Here is a 22869-nt window from a genome sequence, read left to right as displayed (position 1 = left end):
AAAAGGGTACTACTCAGTACTGCAACTTTCATTCAAATTGGTTACATGTATAAACTAAATTTAACAGCATTAAATTTGAAATCAAATAGTTAAAGAGATGTAACACTGCAAGTGATATTCAAGAAAGTAAGCTCCCAAAGAAAGTATGCATGTACTTCATACTTTAAACAACTGTCATTATCATTTAAATCTATGCACCAAGCATACGGTATGCCATTAACTTTGAAGATTTTACTTATTTGAAACAGATGAGGGAAGAGGGAGAGGGAGATGGAGAAGTGGGTTACTCGCTAAGTAGGAAGCCCAATGTGGGGATCCATCCCAGGACCCTGGGATTATGACCTGAGCCATAGGCAAATAATTTTTAACTAACTGAGCCACCCAGGGGCCCTTTTAATGCCATTAACTTTGAATGCAAAAACTATACTGTGAAGTGCTTATTTTGCTATCAACATCTATTATAAAAAGGTTTAATTTTTTTGTTTTGTTTTAAAGTAACCTTAGGAAAAATTTAAAAATAAAGTACCCTTCCTTTAAAGAATTTGGAAAACTTTCAAATCTTTAAAATTTGAAATCCACCCTATAACCCAGCAATCCCATTCCTAGGATTCTATACTACAGAAGAACAGCATTACGTTTATGTACAATGCTCAGTACAGTATTGCTTGTGATACTGATTATGATATTTGGGCAGCCCAGGTGGCTCAGCGGTTTAGCATTGCCTTCAGCCTAGGGTACGATCCTGGAGACCCGGGATCGAGTCCCACATCAGGCTCCCTGCATGGAGCCTGCTTCTCCCTCTGCCTGTGTCTCTGCCCCCCGCCCCACCCCATGTGTGTCTCTCATGAATAAATAAATCTTTTTTTTTAAGATTTTATTTATTTATTCATGAGAGGCACAGAGAGAGAGAGGCAGAGACACAGGCAGAGGGAGAAGCAGGCTCCATGCAGGGTGCCCAACGTAGGACTCGATCCCGGGACTCCAAGATCATGCCCTGGGTCAAAGGCAGGTGCTCAACCACTGAGCCACTCAGGGATCCCCTAAATAAATCTTTAAAAAAAAAAAAGATTATGATATTTGATTTATAATACTGAAACTCTCTCTAAACTAACCTATAGAATCCACACAATCCTAATCAAAATCTCCACAGGTTTTTGTTGTTGTCATTGTTTGTATTTCATTTTGTTTTTTGTTTTTGTGAGACTTGAAAATCTAACTCTAAAATTTATATGGAATTTATATGGAAAGAGTAAGAATAACCAAGACACTCAAAAAGAACAAGGTGAGAGTGCTATGGACTGAATGTGCCCCCCAAAATTCACATGTTGAAGCCTTAGCCCTGTGATGTTATTTGGAGGCAGAGCCTTAGGGAGGTAATCTGCTAGAGAAGGTCAAGAGGATGGGGCTTTCAGGATGGGATTAGTACTCTTATAAAAAGAGAAAGAGACAGGAGAACTGCCTTCCCCCCTACTCCTACCCATCTCTTTCTTCTTAGGTATATGTACCAAGAAGGGTCATGCTAGGATATAATGAGAAGACAGCTATCTGCAAACCAGTAAGAGTCCTCACCATACAGCCAATCTGCTGGCATCTTGATCTTGGACTGCCCAGCCTCTGGAACTGTGAGAAACAAATGTTTATTGTTTAAGCTACTAGTCTATGGAATTTTGTTAAAGCAGCCCATAATGACCAAGACAGGAAAGACCTGCTCTAAGAAGGGCAAGATTTAATATAAAACTACTGTTATTAAGACAGTGTGGTATCAGATCAAAGACAGATATAGCAAACAAGGGAACAGAACAGAGAGCCCAGAAACAAATCCACTCAAACACAGGCATTTATTTCTGAAAAAAAGGTACCACAGTAGAGTAATGTGGAAAGAATGGGACAACTGTATCTTGCAAGAAGTTGCTGTGGCCGAGTTCAAAAAGGGTGTTGCCTGTGTTCTCCTCTGGGATTTTGATGGAATCTTGTCTCACATTTAGATCTTTCATCCATTTTGAGTTTATCTTTGTGTATGGTGAAAGAGAGTGGTCTAGTTTCATTCTTCTGCATGTGGATGTCCAATTTTAAAATTCCCCTGGCTATTCGGGGTCTTTTCTGATTCCACACAAATCTTAAAATAATTTGTTCTAACTCTCTGAAGAAAGTCCATGGTATTTTGATAGGGATTGCATTAAACGTGTAAATTGCCCTGGGTAACATTGACATTTTCACAGTATTAATTCTGCCAATCCATGAGCATGGAATATTTTTCCATCTCTTTGCGTCTTCCTCAATTTCTTTCAGAAGTGTTCTATAGTTTTTAGGATATAGATCCTTTACCTCTTTGGTTAGGTTTATTCCTAGGGATCTTATGCTTTTGGGTGCAATTGTAAATGAGATTGACTCCTTAATTTCTCTTTCTTCAGTCTCATTGTTAGTGTATAGAAATGCCATTGATTTCTGGGCATTGATTTTGTATCGTGCCACACTGCCAAACTGCTGTATGAGTTCTAGCAATCTTGGGGTGGAGTCTTTTGGGTTTTCTATGTAGAGTATCATGTCATCAGCGAAAAGGGAGAGTTTGACTTCTTTGCCAATTTGAATGCCTTTAATGTCTTTTTGTTGTCTGATTGCTGAGGCTAGGACTTCTAGTACTATGTTGAATAGCAGTGGTGAGAGTGGACATCCACATCCATCCCTGTCTTGTTCCTGATGTTAGGGAAAAGGCTCCCAGTGCTTCCCCACTGAGAATGATATTTGCTGTGGGCTTTTCGTAGATGGCTTTTAAGATGTTGAGGAATGTTCCCTCTATCCCTACACTCTGAAGAGTTTTGATCAGGAATGGATGCTGTATTTTGTCAAATGCTTTCTCTGCATCTACTGAGAGGACCATACAGTTCTTGGTTTTTCTCTTGCTGATATGATGAATCACACTGTTTTACAAGTGTAGAAACAAAAGCAAAAATGAACTATGGGACTTCATCAAGATAAGAAGCTTCTGCACAGCAAAGGATACAGTCAACAAAACTAAAAGACAACCTACAGAATGGGAGAAGATATTTGCAAATGACGTATCAGATAAAGGGCTAGTTTCCAAGATCTATAAAGAACTTATTAAACTCAACACCAAAGAAACAAACAATCCAATCATGAAATGGGCAAAAGACATGAAGAGAAATCTCACAGAGGAAGACATAGACATGGCCAACAAGCACATGAGAAAATGCTCCGCATCACTTGCCATCAGGGAAATACAAATCAAAACCACAACGAGATACCACCTCACACCAGTGAGAATGGGGAAAATTAACAAGGCAGGAAACCACAAATGTTGGAGAGGATGCGGAGAAAAGGGAACCCTCTTCCACTGTTGGTGGGAATGTGAAATGGTGCAGCCACTCTGGAAAACTGTGTGGAGGTTCCTCAAAGAGTTAAAAATAGACCTGCCCTATGACCCAGCAATTGCACTGCTGGGGATTTACCCCAAAGATACAGATGCAATGAAATGCCGGGGACACCTGCACCCCGATGTTTATAATAGCAGCAATGTCCATAATAGCCAAACTGTGGAAGGAGCCTTGGTGTCCATTGAAAGATGAATGGATAAAGATGTGGTTTATGTATACAATGGAATATTACTCAGCCATTAGAAATGACAAATACCCACCATTTGCTCCGATGTGGATGGAACTGGAGGGTATTATGCTGAGTGAAATAAGTAAGTCAATCGGAGAAGGACAAACATTATATGTTCTCATTCATTTGGGGAATATAAATAATAGTGAAAGGGAATAGAGGGGAAGGGAGAAGAAATGGGTAGGAAATAGCAGAAAGGAAGACAGAACATGGAAGACTCCTAACTCTGGGAAACGAACTAGGGGTGGTGGAAGGGGAGGAGGGCGGGGGGTGGGGGTGACTGGGTAGCGGGCACTGAGGGGGGCACTTGACAGGATGAGCACTGGGTGTTATTCAGTATGTTGGCAAATTGAACACCAATAAAAAGTAAATTTATTATTTAAAAAAAAAGAAAAAAAAGAATGGGACAACTGAATAGCCATAAAGGCGGGGTGGGGGGTAGAGGGAAAACACTCAGACTTGATCTCTACCTCACACCATGTTGAAAAAAATCATTTCCAAGTGGAATGTAGATCCAAATTTGAAAAGTAAAACAAGATATGGGAGGATGGCAAAATGGGTGAAGGAGAGCAAGAGGTACAGGCTTCTCATTACAATATAATTAAGTCACAGGAATAAAAAATACAGCATAGAGAATATAGTCAAAGATACTGTTACAGCATTGTATGGTGACAGATGGCAGCCATACTTTTGGTGAGCACAGTATAAACTACAGACTTGTCAAATCACTCACTATGTTGTACACTACAATCAAAAATAATGATTTTTGAAAAGTAAAACACAAAAATACTCTCAGGGTAAGAAAACAATTCTTTAATAGGAAACAAAAACACTAGTCAGAAGATAAAATATTAATAAATTGGAATACATTAAGAATTTCAGTTCCTCTAAGGACACCATTAAGAGAGTCAAAGGCAAGCCACAGAGAAGAAGGTATCTGCTAGGCATATATCCAATAAAAAAAACTCCTATCTCTATATGTTAACTGGAATTTAAATAAAAACTTGAAATAAACAAAAAAAGAAACATCAAGACAGAAAAAAAAACCCTCATTACAAGAAAAAGAATTTGTAACTATGTATGGTGATGAATGGTAACTTGACTTACTGTGGTGAATTTTGTATTCAAGTATCAAATCAGTATACTATACACATAAAATTAATGTTATATGTCAATTATACCTCAATAAAAAACTCCTATCCACACCATAAAGAAAAGAACTACAAATCAATAAAAGACAAACCAACAGAAAAATAAGCAAGTTACATAAGCACTTCACAAAAAAAGGTATCAAATGGCCAATACACAGATGAAAAATGCTCAATCTTATAATTCTATAATTCATCAGAGAAATGCAAATTAAAACAATAAGAGAATGCTACACATCCACGAGAACAGCTGAAATTAAAAAGACTACCAACAACGTAGAGCAACAGCAACTTTCAGAAACTTCTGGTAGAAAGGTAAAGTTCAACTACCCGAAAAACAATGGGCATGATCTTCTAAGTTGTTAAAACTATATATACCTTTTGACCCAATGTTCCACTCCTGTGTACAAAGCAAAAGAAAGGCAGGTACATGTATACCAAAAGAACTGTACAATGATGTTCAGAACAGTAATAATTTATAATAACCAAAAACTGTAAACAACCCAAATGTTTATAACATTTACATCAGAAAGCATACCAAAGTGGTACGATAAAGAAAAGGAAAAAAACAAATACCAAAAAGTCAGGACGATAGTAAGCTTTTTGCGGGGGAAGAAGGCAGCGCTATAATGCTGGCAGTGTTCCTTTTGGGATCTCAGCGGTGGTTACATGGGGTTTACTTCATAATAATTCATTGATTTATGCATTTCTGTTTTACTCTCCTCTGAGCTTGTGTCACAGTTCACAGCAAGAAAAAGAAATTGAAAAAAGTCTAATCTGAGCTTTGGTGCTAGCTGCAAGTCACACAGAATCAGTTAAGTTCACAGTTTCCAATCAATAGCTTGAAAATATAAAACTTTTCCCTGTATGATGCTATCTTGAACAAATTATCAAATTATTATAAACCTCAAATATTAAAGGTAGAGAATATTATACTATCAAATTATGATTCTCAAAGAAAACACACTTTACAAAAGCATAACTATTTACAAAAAAAGAAAAATATTATGTTATTAATAAAAATACCTAAAAATTCAATAATTAACCTGTCAAAAATAATTTTCCATTTTGTTATCAACAGTAGCCACATTTTAATTAATAAGCTCCTTGTAAAAGGTTTATTAAAGAAGAAATTCCAAACTTACCTCTCTATTGGGTGTACCTTCATCAAGTTGCTCTGTAAATGAAGACGTCCTGCTCCTGGTTCTTGTTGGTGTTGAAGAATTGGAGGGAGCCTAGATTAAAAAAATTATTGCACAAATTAGAAAGACTACATTGACTAGTAGACTATGTATTGTATAGACCTTCTCTCTCAGTCCGTGCCCAAAGAACCCCATGAAAGAAAGGAAAAAAACATATAAAAAGGAAAACAATACCTAAAACAATCAACTAGAAGATCTAGGTTGCCTACTGGGTCCTTGGTCTGACTCCGTCACCAACCAGAACTGTGATCTTATTAGCTAAATTAACTTTTTTTTTTTAATTTTTTTTAAATTTTTATTTATTTATGATAGTCACAGAGAGAGAGAGAGGCGCAGAGACACAGGCAGAGGGAGAAGCAGGCTCCATGCACCGGGAGCCCGATGTGGGATTCGATCCCGGGTCTCCAGGATCGCGCCCTGGGCCAAAGGCAGGCGCCAAACCGCTGCGCCACCCAGGGATCCCTAACTTTTTGAGGGCCACATGTCCTCATATATAAAATAAGGTTGTAATTTTAATATAAGATGAAATCATTCAGGGAAAGTGAAACCAGTTGAGTTATATGCAAACTCTTTGTACTATTTTGGCAACTTTCCCATAACTCAAAATTATTCCAAAATTAAAAGTTCATTAAAAAAATAAGATTGGGGGATCCCTGGGTGGCTCAGCGGTTTGGCACCTGCCTTTGGCCCAGGGCGCGATCCTGGGGTCCCGGGATCGAGTCCCATGTCGGGCTCCCGGCATGGAGCCTGCCTCTCCCTCCTCCTGTGTCTCTGCCTCTCTCTCTCTCTATGTCTATCATAAATAAATAAATCTTTAAAAAAAAATAAGATTGTCAATTCAATCTTTTAAGTGCCTTCCAGCTCTAATACTCGATACTACATAATGCACAAATAAACATCTCTCTGGCCATCACCTTACTTTAAGTTTACCTTGCACACCACAACTAGATCCTAAAATGCCAACCCATTCAGTTCTGTAAAGGACAGCCTGACTCCCATAACGTGCAGTACAAAAACCCTCAGGATAAAGGGCCCAAAATTTAAACTAGAAGGTTAAGGTCTACTCTAAGGTGAACTAAAAAGAATCCTAAAAGTATAAAGCCAAAACTTTAAGACCTTCCCTCACTTGTAATAAAATAGATCTGAACTTATCTACACATAGAAATAATTCTAAAAAAAAAAAAAGAAATAATTCTTGAGGTCTTATCCTTTTGTAGTCTACAAAGCTCTACATCAATAAAAGGCATTTTTTATTTTTAAAGATTTTTTAAATTTATTTTATTTTATTTTATTTTTATTTATTCATGATAGACATAGAGAGAAAGAGAGAGAGAGAGAGAGAGAGAGAGGCAGAGACACAGGCAGAGGGAGAAGCAGGCTCCATTGCTGGGAGCCCAACGTAGGACTCGACCCCGGGACCCCAGGATCGCGCCCTGGGCCAAAGGCAGGCAGGCACCAAACCACCAAGCCACCCAGGGATCCCCAATAAAAGGCATTTAATAAATATTTGTTAAATAATGAGTGAATGAATGAACCAATGGAACCCCGATCTGTCAAGTGGGCACATACTGCTGTGGCTAGGCTGGAACAGAGACATCATTAGGAATAATTACACACATACAGATACATACATATACACATATACATATTTACTTTACAATAAGTGTAACTTTTCACAAGTATACTCATCACAAGTATACTCCTTAATCCCTATTACCTACTTAACTCATGATTTTTAAAAATTGAAATATAAAAGAAGATATGAGTGTATTTCCATAATCACTGAATGGGAAAGAGATTTTTCTGTCAAAACCAAAAACCAAAAGAAAGTTTAATGGGGGGGGGGGGGGGTACTAACAACAAAATAATGACAAAATTTTAACAACCTTTTTTTCCTAAACAGCTCTTGTAAATCCGTAAGTTAGAACTCAGAAAATTTACTCAGTCTCCCTCTCATCTAGGGCAGGTGACCTGAGCTCCACCAATGAATATGCCCACATGAGACTCTGAGTCATAAGTGAGGGATATGAGAAAATAGACACACAAATTTAAAGTTCATCATCTGGTGAGCAATAGAGACAAGGCTTTATGCAGTTGTGCACAGGTATTATTGATTCAGCTTCCCAGATGCCAGGAAAGAGCTAGTTTTAGACAGTCATCATCCAATCACTTGAAAAGTATATCCCCACTGTAAATATTTACAATCTTTATACTCTGGCTTCATGTGAGCCTTATCAGTAACTGAGAACCTCATCAGCTCTGGAGTAACTAGCAAAACCAAATGTTGGAATTTGCAAAGTTGAAGAATAGGTCATAAAACACATTGTCTTCAAAAAAGTAGTATACCACCTGGCAGACTTGGCCTCATGGCTGGTCTTCCCCCAGAGTTGCAAGAGTAAGGATCACATACATTACATATGTTCGTAAAATATAAAACATGCATGAAAAAACTAACGGTACTTGACCATTTATCTAAAGGTTCTGGATCTTTAATGGTCTAATCTCACTTCAAAATAGAAAGGGATTTAGATTCCTCCAAACTAAACTTGGTCTAATTAATTCTCATAGCTATGAGAAATCTAGACAAGTTTCTAAGCTATTTGTCACAATTAATATCTTTATTGCCCATCAATGGATTATTAACTAACCATAAGCCTCAATTTCCTAAAATGGAAAAACCATTTTAGTCACTGTGGTAGGTAGAATTCTAAGATGACCCCAAATGACCTGTGAATATGATGAGATCATTCCCCTTATTATCTCACATTACATAGTAAAAGGGATTTCTAACAGGTATATTTAAGGTTTTTAATCAGTAGTCTTTGAGTCAATCCAAAGATTACCGGGATGGGTCTAGCCTAATCACAAAAGCCCTTCAAATAAGAGTCTAGAGAGCAAAGGCAGAGGCAGAAGGCAGAGAGATGCACTCCTGCTATCCTGAAAGAAAATAAAATGTCCAAGAGGGCCAAGTGACAAGAAACTGCAGGTAGCCTCTAGGAGTTGCCCCCTGCAATAGCCAGAAAGAAATAAGGACCTCACTCCTACAACCACAGAGGACTGAATTCTACTACAGCCACATGGGCACAGAAGAAAATCTTAAGATCCAGATGAAAACACAGTCTGGATGACACCTTGTACGACTCAGCGGAGAAGACAGTCAGCCATGCCAGACTTCTCACCTAAAGACTACGAAGTAACAACAGGGTTATTAGGCTCTAAGGTTGTAGTAATTTGTTATGCAACATTAGAAAATGTATACAATCACTCTGGGGAATAATAAGTCTTGAGTGGCATGTCCCAATACCATGACTTTTCATTATCCATCAAGACTCTGCTCAGATGTCATCCTGGCTCTCTCCACAAATGCTTTCCTATGTGCAGCCACAACATCCTGTACACACTATTACCATACTAAGAGTACTTGTCTCTCAACCACATGGTACAGAGACTACTTCTACCCTTCAAGGCAAATGCAATACCCAGCACAGCACCTTAGGAGGCACTGTTCAATAAATAAGTGCTCTATAATTACAAATTTCATTGATTGATCGATCGATTGATTGGGAGGCTCCACACCAAAGTGGGGCTTGAACTCACAACCCTGAGATCAAGCGTTGCATACTCTACCAATTCAGCCAATTAGGTGCCCCAACAAACGTTTTTAAATACTTTATCCCTTCTGATCCTCACAACCAATCAGAAAGGTAAGCAGAACAGATATTTTCATACCCAATTTCTTATCTCTGATGAGAAAATAAGAAGGTTAGAATGTTTATGTAGCTTGCCCAGGTTGCATACAAGTTCTGTGTTATGGGTTAGGAAACAAGTCTTCTGATTCCTTCCATACACTTTCCCAGTATCGTTTAGATCACTGTTTCTCAGATTTTTTTTCACTGGGATCCATGGTATAAAAAGACAAAACAAAGAATCCATTTTACATACAAACACATTTAAAACAGAAGTTTGATAGAACCTTAATCTTTATGGCAGAAAGTGTCATATTTCCTGATCCATTTTGTTCTTTCATTAAAAAAAAAAAAAAAAAAACAGCTATGGGGCACCTGGCTGGCTTGATCACAGGGTTGTGAGTTCAAGCTCCACTCCATGGTATAAGGTTTACTTAAAAAAAAAAAAAAAAAGAAAGAAAGAAAAAAAAAAAGCTGATCTCAACCAATTAAAAGACCCACAATCCTCTTAACTGCTTTCACCATATGGTAAGTTTCCACCATACCATTTTGTCCTTGTGAGAATAGTGTACATAAACATAGCCACTAACTCTTAAATCGAGACTGCATCAAATGTATCTAACATAATTCAGTTATCTGGAAAAATAAAAATTAAAAAGCATTAACCCTAGGTTGAACAACACAATCTAAAGATAATAAAAAGACAAATTTTGGATATTCATATTACTGAAAAATTCTATATTAAAGTCAAAAGTATGTTAACCAAAGTTTACTCATTAGAGGCTCTACCATCTGGGAGTTTTCATGGAAAGAACTATTCAAGATAGCTGAACTGTTAGATAGATTTGGAGAAACACAAATATAGGTATAGATATAGATATCTATATAAAATTATAGATTCAAAATGATTACACCTCACTGATACCTGAAAGGCTTTGGAGATACAATGAGGTATAACCATTTTGAATCTACAACTTTCTGAACTCCATTAACTAAGTCTAGTTTTAAAAGATAAAAGGAGGGGTGCCTGGGTGGCTCAGTCAGTTAAGCGTCTGCCTTTGGTTCAGGTTATGATCCCCAGGTCCTGGGATCGAGCCCCACGTTGGGATCCCCGCTCAGTGAGGAGCCTCCTTCTTCTCCCTCTCCTTCTGCATCTCCCCCCAACTCGTGTGTGCTCTCTCTCAAAGAAATAAAATCTCTAAAAAATTCTTAAAGATAAACAGAAGCTGAACATAATATAACATTTTTTTTAATTTAACATTTTCTAGGTCAGTTTTCACTCTTGTAAATATGCTACTTGTAGTAAGTCTTCTCTATTCATTTTTGCCTGTTACAAGTTTAGAAACTGAATATCTACATTTATTGGAATTGTAGACAAAAAAAGCATAAGGAAGCTCTAAATGAAGAATGTTTTTAGGTTTCCTTATGAATAACTTAGATTAGCTGTGAAATGTGAAGTTGGTGACATTAAAATCTGGGATGCCTTTTGACTTATTTCCTGGTTCTCACGTTATTCTTACACAAGAGACATTATTCTTACACAAGCATAACAAAATCTGACTTCATTCCTCCCTCCAACCCACAGACAATCGATCATGGCAAGGACACAACCATAGAATCCTTCTCATCAGAGCCCTATTGAAAGTCCCTCCCCAATCTATTTGATAGAATAGCTCTATAGGAATGGCCAAGTAACTTGGAGTTAACACTTCACATAAACCTTTATATTCTGATTACCAAAATTATTAGAGCGTTTCACCATGTCCTTAGTAAAGTACTTTCTGCATCCTGACATCTAAAATAATAGTGCAGAAATGAAATATTGTTGTTCATGTTATAAATGCTTACCTCAAAAACCAGCCTTTTAATATAGTGAAATCCACTCACCCAAAAGTAATTTAAGGAAACTTCCAGTTAAACAGATGAAGTATATGCTCCTAGAGTCTCTGCCTCTCAAAGAGTTAAGAAATTTCAAACAATTTTCAGCAGATTGTTATGAATGAAAGAATAGTAAAGGATTTAACACAGTTGAGAACACTACAACCCCAAGGAGCTACAGAAGGGAACAGTGATGAGACGGAAGCCAATTTTCATCCCCCGAAACATGAAAAGACTTAAGACTTAAAGCAAAAATGTAACGCAAGATGCAAAAGTAAAGAGACAGGACCAAAAACAGGAAGACTGGTGAAAAGGTCCTCAGGTCCCTGTTCTACTTTACAGAGCCTCTGAAGAGCCAGAGGTTTTTTTCAGGAGCCAATGAGGCTACAAACTGGGAAAAACCAAACACAGGGAAGATAGGAGTGAAGAGCAAAGTGTATGACTAACCTTAGAGAAATTAAGTGGTAACCTGTACAGTGAATCAGCTCTATTTCCAGAGGTTAGCAGCTTGGCTTATAACCCCTCACTCTTCCTCCAAAGCACACCCATGCTTCTCTGGAGAAATCAAATGACCTCCAGACCTGTGGTTACCAGCATGAAGATATTTCCCTCAATAATAACCCAGCAGTGAGCCGCAGTGTCTCTCTGACACTTCTACTTTGAAATGGTATAAGATTTTTTTGTGCCTCACCCTTAAATATGAATGCAAAGCCCAGAGCACTCAATAATGTTTCCAAAGCAATAAAGTAAGCCAAAAACAAGCTCAACAACAAAACACAAAAAAGTAGAAGAAAAACAACAAAGATTAAAAGAAAATTTCAAAACAACAACAAAAAATCACCATTATTCGGAGAGATAAAAGATATACTTGTATAAAAAGAACAATGCTATGAAAAAATAAAAGAGTAAGAAACAGCCCTTAGAAATTTTAAAATAAGGTAGCTAAAATTAAAAATTCAATTAAAGAATTAAACAAGTTGAAAAAATCTCTTGGGGATCCCTGGGTGGCTCAGAGGTTTAGCGCCTGCCTTAGGCCCAGGGCATGATCCTAGAATCCCGGGATAGAGTCTCACGTCGGGCTCCTTGCATGGAGCCTGCTTTTCCCTCTGTGTCTCTGCCTCTCTCTGTGTGTGTCTCATGAAAAATCAAATAAAATCTTTAAAAAAAAGAAAAGAAAAAATCTCTCAAAAGTAGTGCAAAACAAAACAAAACCCAAAACATAACAACAACAACAAAAGAATCTATCCTGAAGGCATAAAACTACCAAAAAGAGAAGGTACCATAAAGCTACCAAATTGCAGCTAAAAAGAGAAGAAAAACAATTAAGGGGAGGGAATTATCAAAGAAACAACATGTAAAAGTTTCCAAGAATTTAAGCCCAAGAGTCACCATACAATGCCCACTGAATATCCAGCACAATGCATAAAGAAATCCATACAAAGGCATATTTACCATGAAATTTCAGACAAGATATAAAGGGATGATCCTAAAGTCTCCAGAAAAAAAAAAAAAAAAAAAAAAAGGCAGCAGAATGACAATGGACTTCTCAATACAACACTGCAAACAGAAAACAATGGAGCAATGCTCCCAAAATTATCTACCTTGGCAGGAAAAGAGCAAATATGGCTTATAGTGTACAAATCAACAAATAGCAAAGTAATAAAAGTTTATAATTAGAAAAATGAAGTTAAATATCTGGGCAAACAAATTGTTGAGAACATGGAGAACAGGACTAGAGGCGCAGACAATGCATAATATCCTTTTAGTAATGCTTTGCCTTTTAAAACCATATAATATGTTACTGTGATAAAAATAAAAGCAAAATTTTATTTTGAAATTTTAACTAAAAGCATAAATACTTAGTATGTTCAATACAAGATACCCAATAAAATTTAGAAGCATGATATACAGACTAAAAGATGATCTACTTCTCATCTTAAATCTTATCCAACAGTTAGTTGATAATGAATAAGTGGACTGATACTCAATACTTCAGACACTAGCTAGTTAACAGCAATTTTCAAGGCCAGTCACATGGTATATGCTAACTTAATTAACCATGTGATTCTACAAAATAAGATAGAAAAATCACATATCTTTACAATCTAAGAAATACGTGTTGAGAATTTAAAATTTTAAAGTCAAATATTTCAGAAAATGAATTTATGTTTATTTTTTTTTTTTTAATTTTTATTTATTTATGATAGTCACAGAGAGAGAGAGAGAGAGAGGCGCAGAGACACAGGCAGAGGGAGAAGCAGGCTCCATGCACCGGGAGCCCGATGTGGGATTCGATCCCAGGTCTCCAGGATCGCGCCCTGGGCCAAAGGCAGGCGCCAAACCGCTGCGCCACCCAGGGATCCCTGAATTTATGTTTAGATACATCATTGTGATTAGGTTTCCAGTATGAGAATGCAGACCGAATACTATTATTTACCTCCCCTCCCTCTTAAAAACCCATTGAAATGAAAGTTAAAGAAAAAAAAAATAGTAGGAAAACAAAGATTAATTAAAACTCAAGAACAAGACAGAGAACATCAACAGTGAAAAGATGATGACAAATTTCTAAAGAACCAAAGGCAAAAGGATGCAAATTAGAGAAGAAATCAGGACAAAGGTAGCCATAACTCCAAATCTGCACAGAATGTTGAAGAAGAGGAAACAGCAAATTCTTCCAAGAGGAAAAAAAAAAAAAAAAAACAGAGGTTTAGTGTCCTAGAATGAGAGATTATTGTTCTCATTATTGTTCTCAGGGATTAAGGGTTTTTGTGACAAAACGGTACTTGAGGTCAGCCTCCTCCAATCCAAATATTACCAGACAAAAGGAACTGCAAAATATAGTGAGCAACCTACCTTGTAGGAGTTAGGTCTTCAAAAGTGGGGGCTAATAGCACAAAGTAGCAGGGTAACAAAACACCCAAGTTTAACCATTGCAATCCCAGTTCCACCCAGTTTATGCCAGTTTATGTTCCAAGATCATTATTAGAAGTAGTGTCCCCTTTCATTCTCAAGAATGTTTACATGATAAATTACACAGTCACCTTTTATTTTTTATTTTTTCTAAATTTTTTATTTATTTATGATAGTCACAGAGAGAGAGAGAGAGAGGCAGAGACATAGGCAGAGGGAGAAGCAGGCTCCATGCACCGGGAGCCCGATGTGGGATTCGATCCCGGGTCTCCAGGATCGCGCCCTGGGCCAAAGGCAGGCGCCAAACCGCTGCGCCACCCAAGGATCCCCACAGTCACCTTTTAAAGTAGGTAGACAGACCCTCTATGTTGGGGCTCTCCACACAGGAGAGGCACATAAGACCAGAGAAAAAGAAAACCCATGTCAGCTATCAAGATAAATCACCTGCCAAGACTTCCACAATCACAAGATATCTTTCTTTAAAAAAAAAAAAAAAGCGCAAAACAAGATGACCAGTAAGAATATAACAAGTGACCCAGAAAAATTAGATAAATCAGAAACAGAACTTAAATATGTATGTGTGTATACTATATAATGCTTATCCTCCTAGAGTTGTTCTTTTTTTTAAGATTTTATTTATTTATTCATGACAGACAGAGAGAGAGGCAGAGACACAGACACAGGGAGAGGGAGGAGCAGGTCTCGATCCCAGGTCTCCAGGATCACACCTCGGGCCGAACCGGGGCTGCCCTCCCAGAGTTTTGATAAGCTCTAGTTTCTTTAAACAACCACAAGCTGCTACTAAAATCTGAAACAAAGCAACAAGTATAAGCACAGTGAGAGAACTATAGGGCCAGTGATCTATTCGAGTTTCGAGGCACATTTTTTAATCCCATCAAGTACGATTACTTTATTATTTAAAACATAAGAACTCAATGCACATTTTACCTAAAGAATTACCAAGTCACTATTTGCTACTGGTCAAAATACAGATTATTATATATTTATGTTCTCCCAGGGGAATTATGGGTTCTCTAATTTCACGACTGAGGGTAATTATTTAGTAAATCTGGATTTATAATAAGGCTATGTTCCTTCAGAAAGGGATTCCTTTCCCTGCTATCTGTGCACTTTTAAAATTTTTCTATTACAGGGACGACTGGGTGGCTTAGCAGTTGAATGTCTGTCTTTGGCTCAGGGTATGATCCTGGAGTCCTGGGATCAAGTCCTGCATCGGGTTCCCCACAGGGAGCCTGCTTCTCCCTCTGCCAATGTCTCTGTCTCTCATAAACAAACAAAATCTTAAAAAAAAAAAAAAAATTCTATTACATAAACTATTACTTTGGAGTCCCACTTTTTGCTTTTTTTAATCTAATTAAATTTTTTATTGTGGTGAAATATATGTAACATAAAAGTTACCCTTTTAACCAATTTTAAGTGCATAGTTGAGTGGCATTAAGTATATTCACACTGCTGTGCAAACATCACCATTATCCATCTCCAGAACTTTTTCACCTTTCCAAACCAAAACTCTACTCATTAGACAATAATTCCCCCCCTCCCACCTCTCTCCAGCCCCTAGCAACCACCATTCTATTTTTTTGTCTCTATGAATTTGACTAATCTAGGTACCACAGATAGGTGGAATCATACAATATTTGTACATTTGTGTCTGTATTTTTAAGTTTTAGTAGTATTTGAAAAAGGCTGAAATGTTTAAAAATACTTTTATTTATGTTGGGGTGCCTGGCTGGCCCAAAGGGGCATGCAACTCTTGATCTCAGGGTCATGAGTTTGAGCCCCACATTGGGCATAGCAATTCCTTAATTACACTTAAAAACATATATATTTTTATGTACTACATACATCCCAAGCAATTACAATGTATTCTATATTATTTTTTAATGTTTCTTTTATCCAATTCATTCTGTAAGGTATAAAGACAGCTTTTAGACAACAGGCTTGAGCAACAGAAACAAAAGGGCCCAAGTGACCAAGTGGCTAAATACCACAGGCACATTAGGCAACCCAACTCAAAAATATCCATGGTCCCTAAGTGACCAATGGGCTACTCACAACCAGGCACAGTAACCAAAAAAGGGAGAATTCCATATGTCCCCACTGTCCTCACCTTCTCTCTGCCTTGTTGCAAACAGTCTGCTTTACGATCCGGCCAGCCACTCACTACCTTGAGGTGTATTTAGTACATTTCTATCTCCTTTGTTCTGCCTTGCATGAATATATGCCACTGGACCCCATCCAATCAGGACGCCTCACATTTGGGGGGCCCTCATCCGATTGAGACAAACACCACACAGGAATTTAAAAATCCAAAATAGATACTCATTGTTAAAAAATAATGTTAAGTGGAGCACCTGGCTGACTCAGTTGATTAAGCAACAGACTCTTGATTTCATCTCAGGGCTGTGAGATCTTTCCCTCTTCTCCCCACCTCACCTCATGTGCACTCTCTCTCTTTCTCTCTCTCAAAAAAAAAAAAAAAAAAAAAAAAAAAGGTAAATAAATAAATAATAATAATATAAGTGGGGGCATCTGGGTGGCTCAGTGAGTTAAGCTTACCCCTCTTTTTTTTTTTTTTTTTTTTTTTTTTTTTAAATTTTTTTTTTTTAATTTTTATTTATTTATGATAGTCACAGAGAGAGAGAGAGAGAGAGAGGCAGAGACACAGGCAGAGGGAGAAGCAGGCTCCATGTACCAGGAGCCCGATGTGGGATTCGATCCCGGATCTCCAGGATCGCGCCCTGGGCCAAAGGCAGGCGCCAAACCGCTGCGCCACCCAGGGATCCCAAGCTTACCCCTCTTGATCAGGTTTGGATCAAAGGGTCATGAGTTCAAGCCCCATGTTGGGCTCCACAGGGCATGGAGCCTACTTTTAAAAAATAAATAAATAATAATAATAATAATAAAAGTGAACCTTGATTTAAAAATTTTTAACTTCGGGGATCCCTGGGTGGTGCAGCGGTTTGGCGCCTGCCTTTGGCCCAGGGCAGGATCCTGGAGACCCGGGATCGAATCCCACGTCGGGCTCCCGGTGCATGGAGCCTGCTTCTCCCTCTGCCTGTGTCTCTGCCTCATTCTCTCTCTCTCTCTCTCTCTCTGTGACTATCATAAATAAATAAATAAATAAAATTTTTAAAAAAAATTTTTTAACTTCATTTTTAATTAGTGAGTAGGCTTCAAGTCATCATCAGTGTTGAATAAATAATTACTTAAAATAATATCTGCCAAGGAAGGATGCAAATCTTAGTACCAACCAAATAGAAGTGATTGGAGAATATTAGAGAAGTCTACCTCTCGTTTTTATTGAATGCTTTCAAATCCTTAAGGAACACTATACTATATCACTATTATTATTACTGGAAAGTTTTACAAATATTGTGATGCAAATGATTTGTTTATCTCAGAATTACCTATGCCTGACAGCTCAATCTATTGGAAAAATACCTATCAGGCCACCTCACCTAGATAAGCAAGCTAGGAAACAGAAGGATGCACACAAAGGCCTCCAAACACTCAAAATCTGTGTTAATAAACTACACTGCACTACAGAACCCCTCAGATACTTGCCCTTATTCCACACAAAATTTTATAAGTTTATGTGTCTTGATTCAAAGCCCACAACAGTTCAAAGGCAGAGAGAAGACATTTGGCAGATAGAAGACATTTGGCAGATAGAGAAGGAGATCACAAAATTACAAAAAGTAGACCAAGAACAAACAAATTCTCTTGAGTAAGTAAAAGGGAAATTTACTCAGGTAAATTTTTGAGGGCATGGTGCCTTCAACACAACATAATTCATACTCAAAAATGAAGAAATGGTAATATTATACGAATTCAAGATCCCTTTCTTAAGAAAAGTAGGATACATGTAATCTGCAAAAAGACTGTCATCAAAAAGGGTTTTCTGTTTGGTTTTTAACTCACCTTTGAAAAAAAATCTTTAACTCTGAAAACAATAATCTAGAACTTCTCATCCTGAAGAGATCTTAATAGCTGAAGATTTGAGACCAGGGACACCTGAGTGGCTAAGCGGTAGAGCATCTGCCTTTGGCCCAGGTGTCTTGCCTTTGGCCTAGGGCAAGTCCCCATGTCCAGCTCCTCTGGGGAGCCTGCTCCTCCCTCTGCCTGTGTCTCTGCCTATGTCTCTGCCTCTCTCTCTCTCTCTCTCTCTCTGTCTCTCATGAATAAATAAATAAAATCTTAAAAAAAAAAAAAAAAAGATCTGAGACCAGAACAGAATCAAGTCTCTATCAGAATGATCACTAAGGGGATCCCTGGGTGGCGCAGCGGTTTGGCGCCTGCCTTTGGCCCGGGGCGTGATCCTGGAGACCCGGGATCGAATCCCACATCGGGCTCCCGGTGCATGGAGCCTGCTTCTCCCTCTGCCTGTGTCTCTGCCTCTCTGTCTCTCTCTGTGTGACTATCATGAATAAATAAATAAAATCTTTAAAAAAAAAAAAAAAAAGAATGATCACTAAGAACTTAACTTTTACCTTTTTATATACATACTATATATATTATCAAATAGGAATATTTTAAATCTTTATACACAGTTATTTTATTTGATCCAGATGCATTGTCTCACCTAAGTTACTCATAACTTTTTTATTATTCTAAAAAACATCTCTCTCTCTGTTAATGTTGCAAAAGCATTCCTTTTCATGTAGAAGAATTGAACATTATGAATAAGAAAAATAGTCATAAAATTTCATAAGCACCTCAAAAGCATTCCTTTTCATGTAGAAGAATTAAACATTATGATTAAGAAAAATAATCAAAAAAAAAAAAGAAAAATAATCAAAATATCTCATAAGCACTTCCTTTTTAGGCTATTTTCACTGCCTGTATATAACATATTTTATACACATATTTTTTCCCCACAAAACAGGGGTCACAATTTACATGCTGCTTCTTAATCTGTCCTTTTTTTTTTTTTTTTTTTTTTTTTTTAAAGATTTTACTTATTTGAGAGAGCAAAGCAAGAGAGAGAGTAATAGGGAGCAAGAGCAGGTAGGAGGGGCAGAGGGAGAAGCAAGACTTTCTGCTGAGCAAGGAGCCTGACATGGGGCTCAATTCCAGGACCCCTGGATCATTACCTGACTGAAGGCAGATGCTTAATGGACTGAGCTACCCAGGCATCCCTTAGTCTGTCCTTTAACACTAATATCTTTGCATGTTATTATTACTTTCCTGTAGGCTCTAACAATAGCTGTGTTAGACAAGTTAATTTGAACCTCACTCCTTCATCTATAAGAGTATCTACCTCTTTGATGTATGTAAGAATTAAATAAAATGATCCATGTAAAATACAAAGCAAAATGCCTGTCACATCATAAGAGCCAATAAATGCTGGCTTTTGTTAAAGGCTGCATAATAACCAACTCCCTTAACCTGTTAATCAATTTTCTATTTTTAGCTAGTTTTATCCATCAAAACAACGTTGAAATAGAAACCCATGACATGAAATCTTTAACGCATCCTAAACTTTCTCGGAATATAAATTTCTAGAAGTGGAATCTCGGATCATTGGTATTTTATACATTCTCAAATGTAACTGCTTTACATTCACTAACATGATGTTTCCTCACATTCCTCCTCTCTACTTCACTTTTAAGTTTTCTGTTTCTTAAATGTGTTTTGTAAAGTTAGAAAAGCTTGCAGTACATAGTATGAAAAACAAGATATTTATTATCTAAATTTTAATCACTATTTGCTTTTTACTTAGGAGAATGAACAAGCTTTCAGTGTCATGTTCCAATGTATTTCAAGCAGTTTTACTCTACATGAGCTTTAGCTTTAAGAGAACAACTTGAATTTATCATCGACAGTTGTTTTAAAGCAATATTTGATTTAGTAGTTGTTAGTTGCTTAACAGTTACTTAAAAACTGTACAAATATCATATTTTTAAAAGTACTTTTAAATGTCTCCAAATTAAAAAAAAATTTTTTTTAAATGTCTCCAAATTAGTCAAAACCAGTCTTTCTTACAGAAACCCTAAAATTTGAGAGAGAGAATTGCTCAAGCTGCTGAGACGGAGAAAGGCTGGGAAGAAATTTAGCAGAAGCCCTCATCTTTCCTCAAGTGACAAGTGCTGCTCGCACCAAAACACACATTCTCACTGGTGTCTAGGAGACTGTTTCCTTGAATTACCACTGCTAACACGCCCCCTTTTTCCTGGAAACTGTCATTTCCTGAAGCAACAGCATTCAAGAAAAAAACGAACACAGGACTCTTGAAGCAGAAGCCTGGCTGGGGACAGGCAGAAGCCCGGGCTGGCCTCCGAGTGCCTGTCCCTCCGCCCGTCCGGGATCAACCAAGTTATGCCAAGTGACTAACTCGTGACAGCCTCGGGCGCTGGGCGCTGGACGCTGGACGCCGGCCACGCTGCCACCTCGCTCGGGTCCAACGCTGCCGCAAGCAGCCTGGGCTGGGATGGCTCGGCCCTGGGCCCTCAGCGCCGGACCACGGTTTGGCGCTGGCCTCCCATCCCGGTGAGAGTCCTGAGCGATCCGGGCCCCTCCGTAGTCCCCGTCGGGGCGGCGACGGGAGAGGGCCCTTCGGACGTGAGGTCGGATATTGCAAGCGACTCAGGTTTTCCCATCCCGCCCTCACTCCGGAGCTGGAGTCTCGGCTGGGCGCGGGGAACCTTCGACACGGGTCAAGTCTTGCACCACCGGAGCCCTTCCCAACTCTTCCCAGGCGGGGTCGTGCGTTAGGGGGGAACTCTAGAGGGACGTCCCGAAGGATCTGGCCACTCACGCCCACTCCCTGCGTGGCGCTTGGAATTGGGGCCCCGGGCCCCCAGCACAGGCGACTCGGGCCGCCCTGGACTCCTTCCCACCCCGGAGTCTGGGGGAGGGTCTCGGGCGAGAGGTCAAGGGTCACAGATGGGCACTCCCTCCTCCTGGGCCCCGAGCCCAGGTCAAGGGGGTTCGGGTCCGGGCGAGAGCAGCGGCCACAGTACCTGGGTCGAGGCCAGCGTGTGCTGGAGCTGGTGTTGCTCCTCGCTGATCCTCTGCTTCAGCTTCTTGAACATGGCGCAGCGCGGGGTCCTGATGTGAGACCGGAGGGGCGAGCGCCCTGGGAGACCCCCCGCCCCCGCCGCCGCGGCGCAGCGGCCTCTCTACAGCAGGGGCCGCGGGGGCCGGGCCTCACCGCAGCCTCCTCGGGCTCGCGGGGGGATCGGGACACTCGTCCTGCGGGCGTCGGCGTCGCCGCCGCCGCGTCTCTTTCTTCTGGGTGCCACTGGTTGGCCTATGCCCCCCATCCAGCCCCGGCGGCGGCGGCGGCGGCGGCGGCGACAACGGCAGCAGGTGAACGGTGTGCCCAGGACGCCTGCGCGGCCGACGTGGAGCTCGCCGGGGGAGCGGTACGGGGCGCCGGAGGGGCCAAGCACGACGCCGCGCCCGCACATGCGCGCTCGGCGTGGCGCTCCCTGCCGCGGCCGCCCGCACTAACACGCCGTTTTCTGCGCCGCAACGGTTGGTTTCGTGCGGAGATGCGGGCTCCGAGCTGGGGCGGGGCTGGTCTGAGCGCTGCGGAGGCCCCGGCGGAGGTGGAAAGGCCGTCCGCGAGGAGCTGCGGCGTGAGCGCCTGCGGTGGGGGGAGGGGAGCCAGGGACCTCGCCGCGTTCCCAGGGAGAGCGTACGCCTGTTCCGGGACGCCTGGGGGGGGGGGGGGGGGGGGCCAGGGCGGGAGCGTCTGCCTTTGGCTCAGGCAGGACCCCGGGATCCTGGGATCTAGTTCCGGGTGGGGCTCCCCACCCCCGCAGGGAGCCCTCCTCTCCCTCTGCCTATGCGTCCGCCTCTTTCTGTGTATTGTGAATAAATAAAAATAAAATCTCAAAAGAAATATTTATCATTCTAAGTGCTAGATCCTTGGGCTTATTAAAAGATTTCACAGCTGGTGGAATACACAAATTTCCAAAGGATCCAAGTTTACCCCTAGCATCTGCAATCATCCTAAGAAAGTTTAATGTTTATAGGCCCGGTTTTTCCAACACCCTGAACGTGGGCCATCTGTGAACCCCCAAATCCATCTCTGCAATGACTTCGGCAGGCTATACCAAATTGCTTCATATTGCCTCCATGTATCGGAACCTGAGAGCTGATCTTCATGTTTCAGCAAATATTTACTAGCATGTTGCTCTGTAAGATAATGTCGCCTGATCCCTAAGTGTGGTAGAGCCAGAACGGGGCCTAGTCTGAACGTTGCATTCACTGACAACTGGGCTGAGTCCTCTCTTATCTCATAGTGAATACATGTATTTACCAAGAAAGTAGAAGCATTGTGACTTTGGCCACATAGTACAAAGTCAAATGCCTGAAGGGAGCAGAAAGATTATGAGTACATACATATGGTCTAAGACAATGAAGAATGAGGGAAAATAACGAACTAGATAG

The 22869-nt window shown here is 39.9% G+C and overlaps 1 protein-coding gene across 4 annotated transcripts in view; it reads right to left on the bottom strand.

Annotated features, from left to right (window-relative positions):
- The window catches only part of GOLGA4 (golgin A4), a 126013-nt gene extending 104253 nt beyond the window's left edge, over positions 1-21760 (bottom strand). For 2 of the 4 annotated variants that reach the window (XM_038570403.1, XM_038570405.1), the window contains exons 1-2: positions 21432-21760; positions 5915-6004 (exon numbers count right to left, since the gene is read on the bottom strand). In XM_038570403.1, coding sequence (XP_038426331.1) covers positions 5915-6004; positions 21432-21503 — 162 coding nt within the window. In that variant the 5' untranslated portion in view covers positions 21504-21760. The remainder of the gene's footprint in view (positions 1-5914; positions 6005-21431) is intronic. The other 2 variants (XM_038570404.1, XM_038570406.1) reach the window with 1 other exon arrangement.
- Positions 21761-22869: the final 1109 nt, after the last annotated feature.

Source organism: Canis lupus, chromosome 23 (genome assembly GCF_011100685.1).
Source record: "Canis lupus familiaris isolate Mischka breed German Shepherd chromosome 23, alternate assembly UU_Cfam_GSD_1.0, whole genome shotgun sequence".
NCBI lineage: Eukaryota > Metazoa > Chordata > Mammalia > Carnivora > Canidae > Canis > Canis lupus.
Note: the sequence above shows the minus strand (reverse complement) of the source record. Positions and strands in the feature narration are given on the sequence as shown.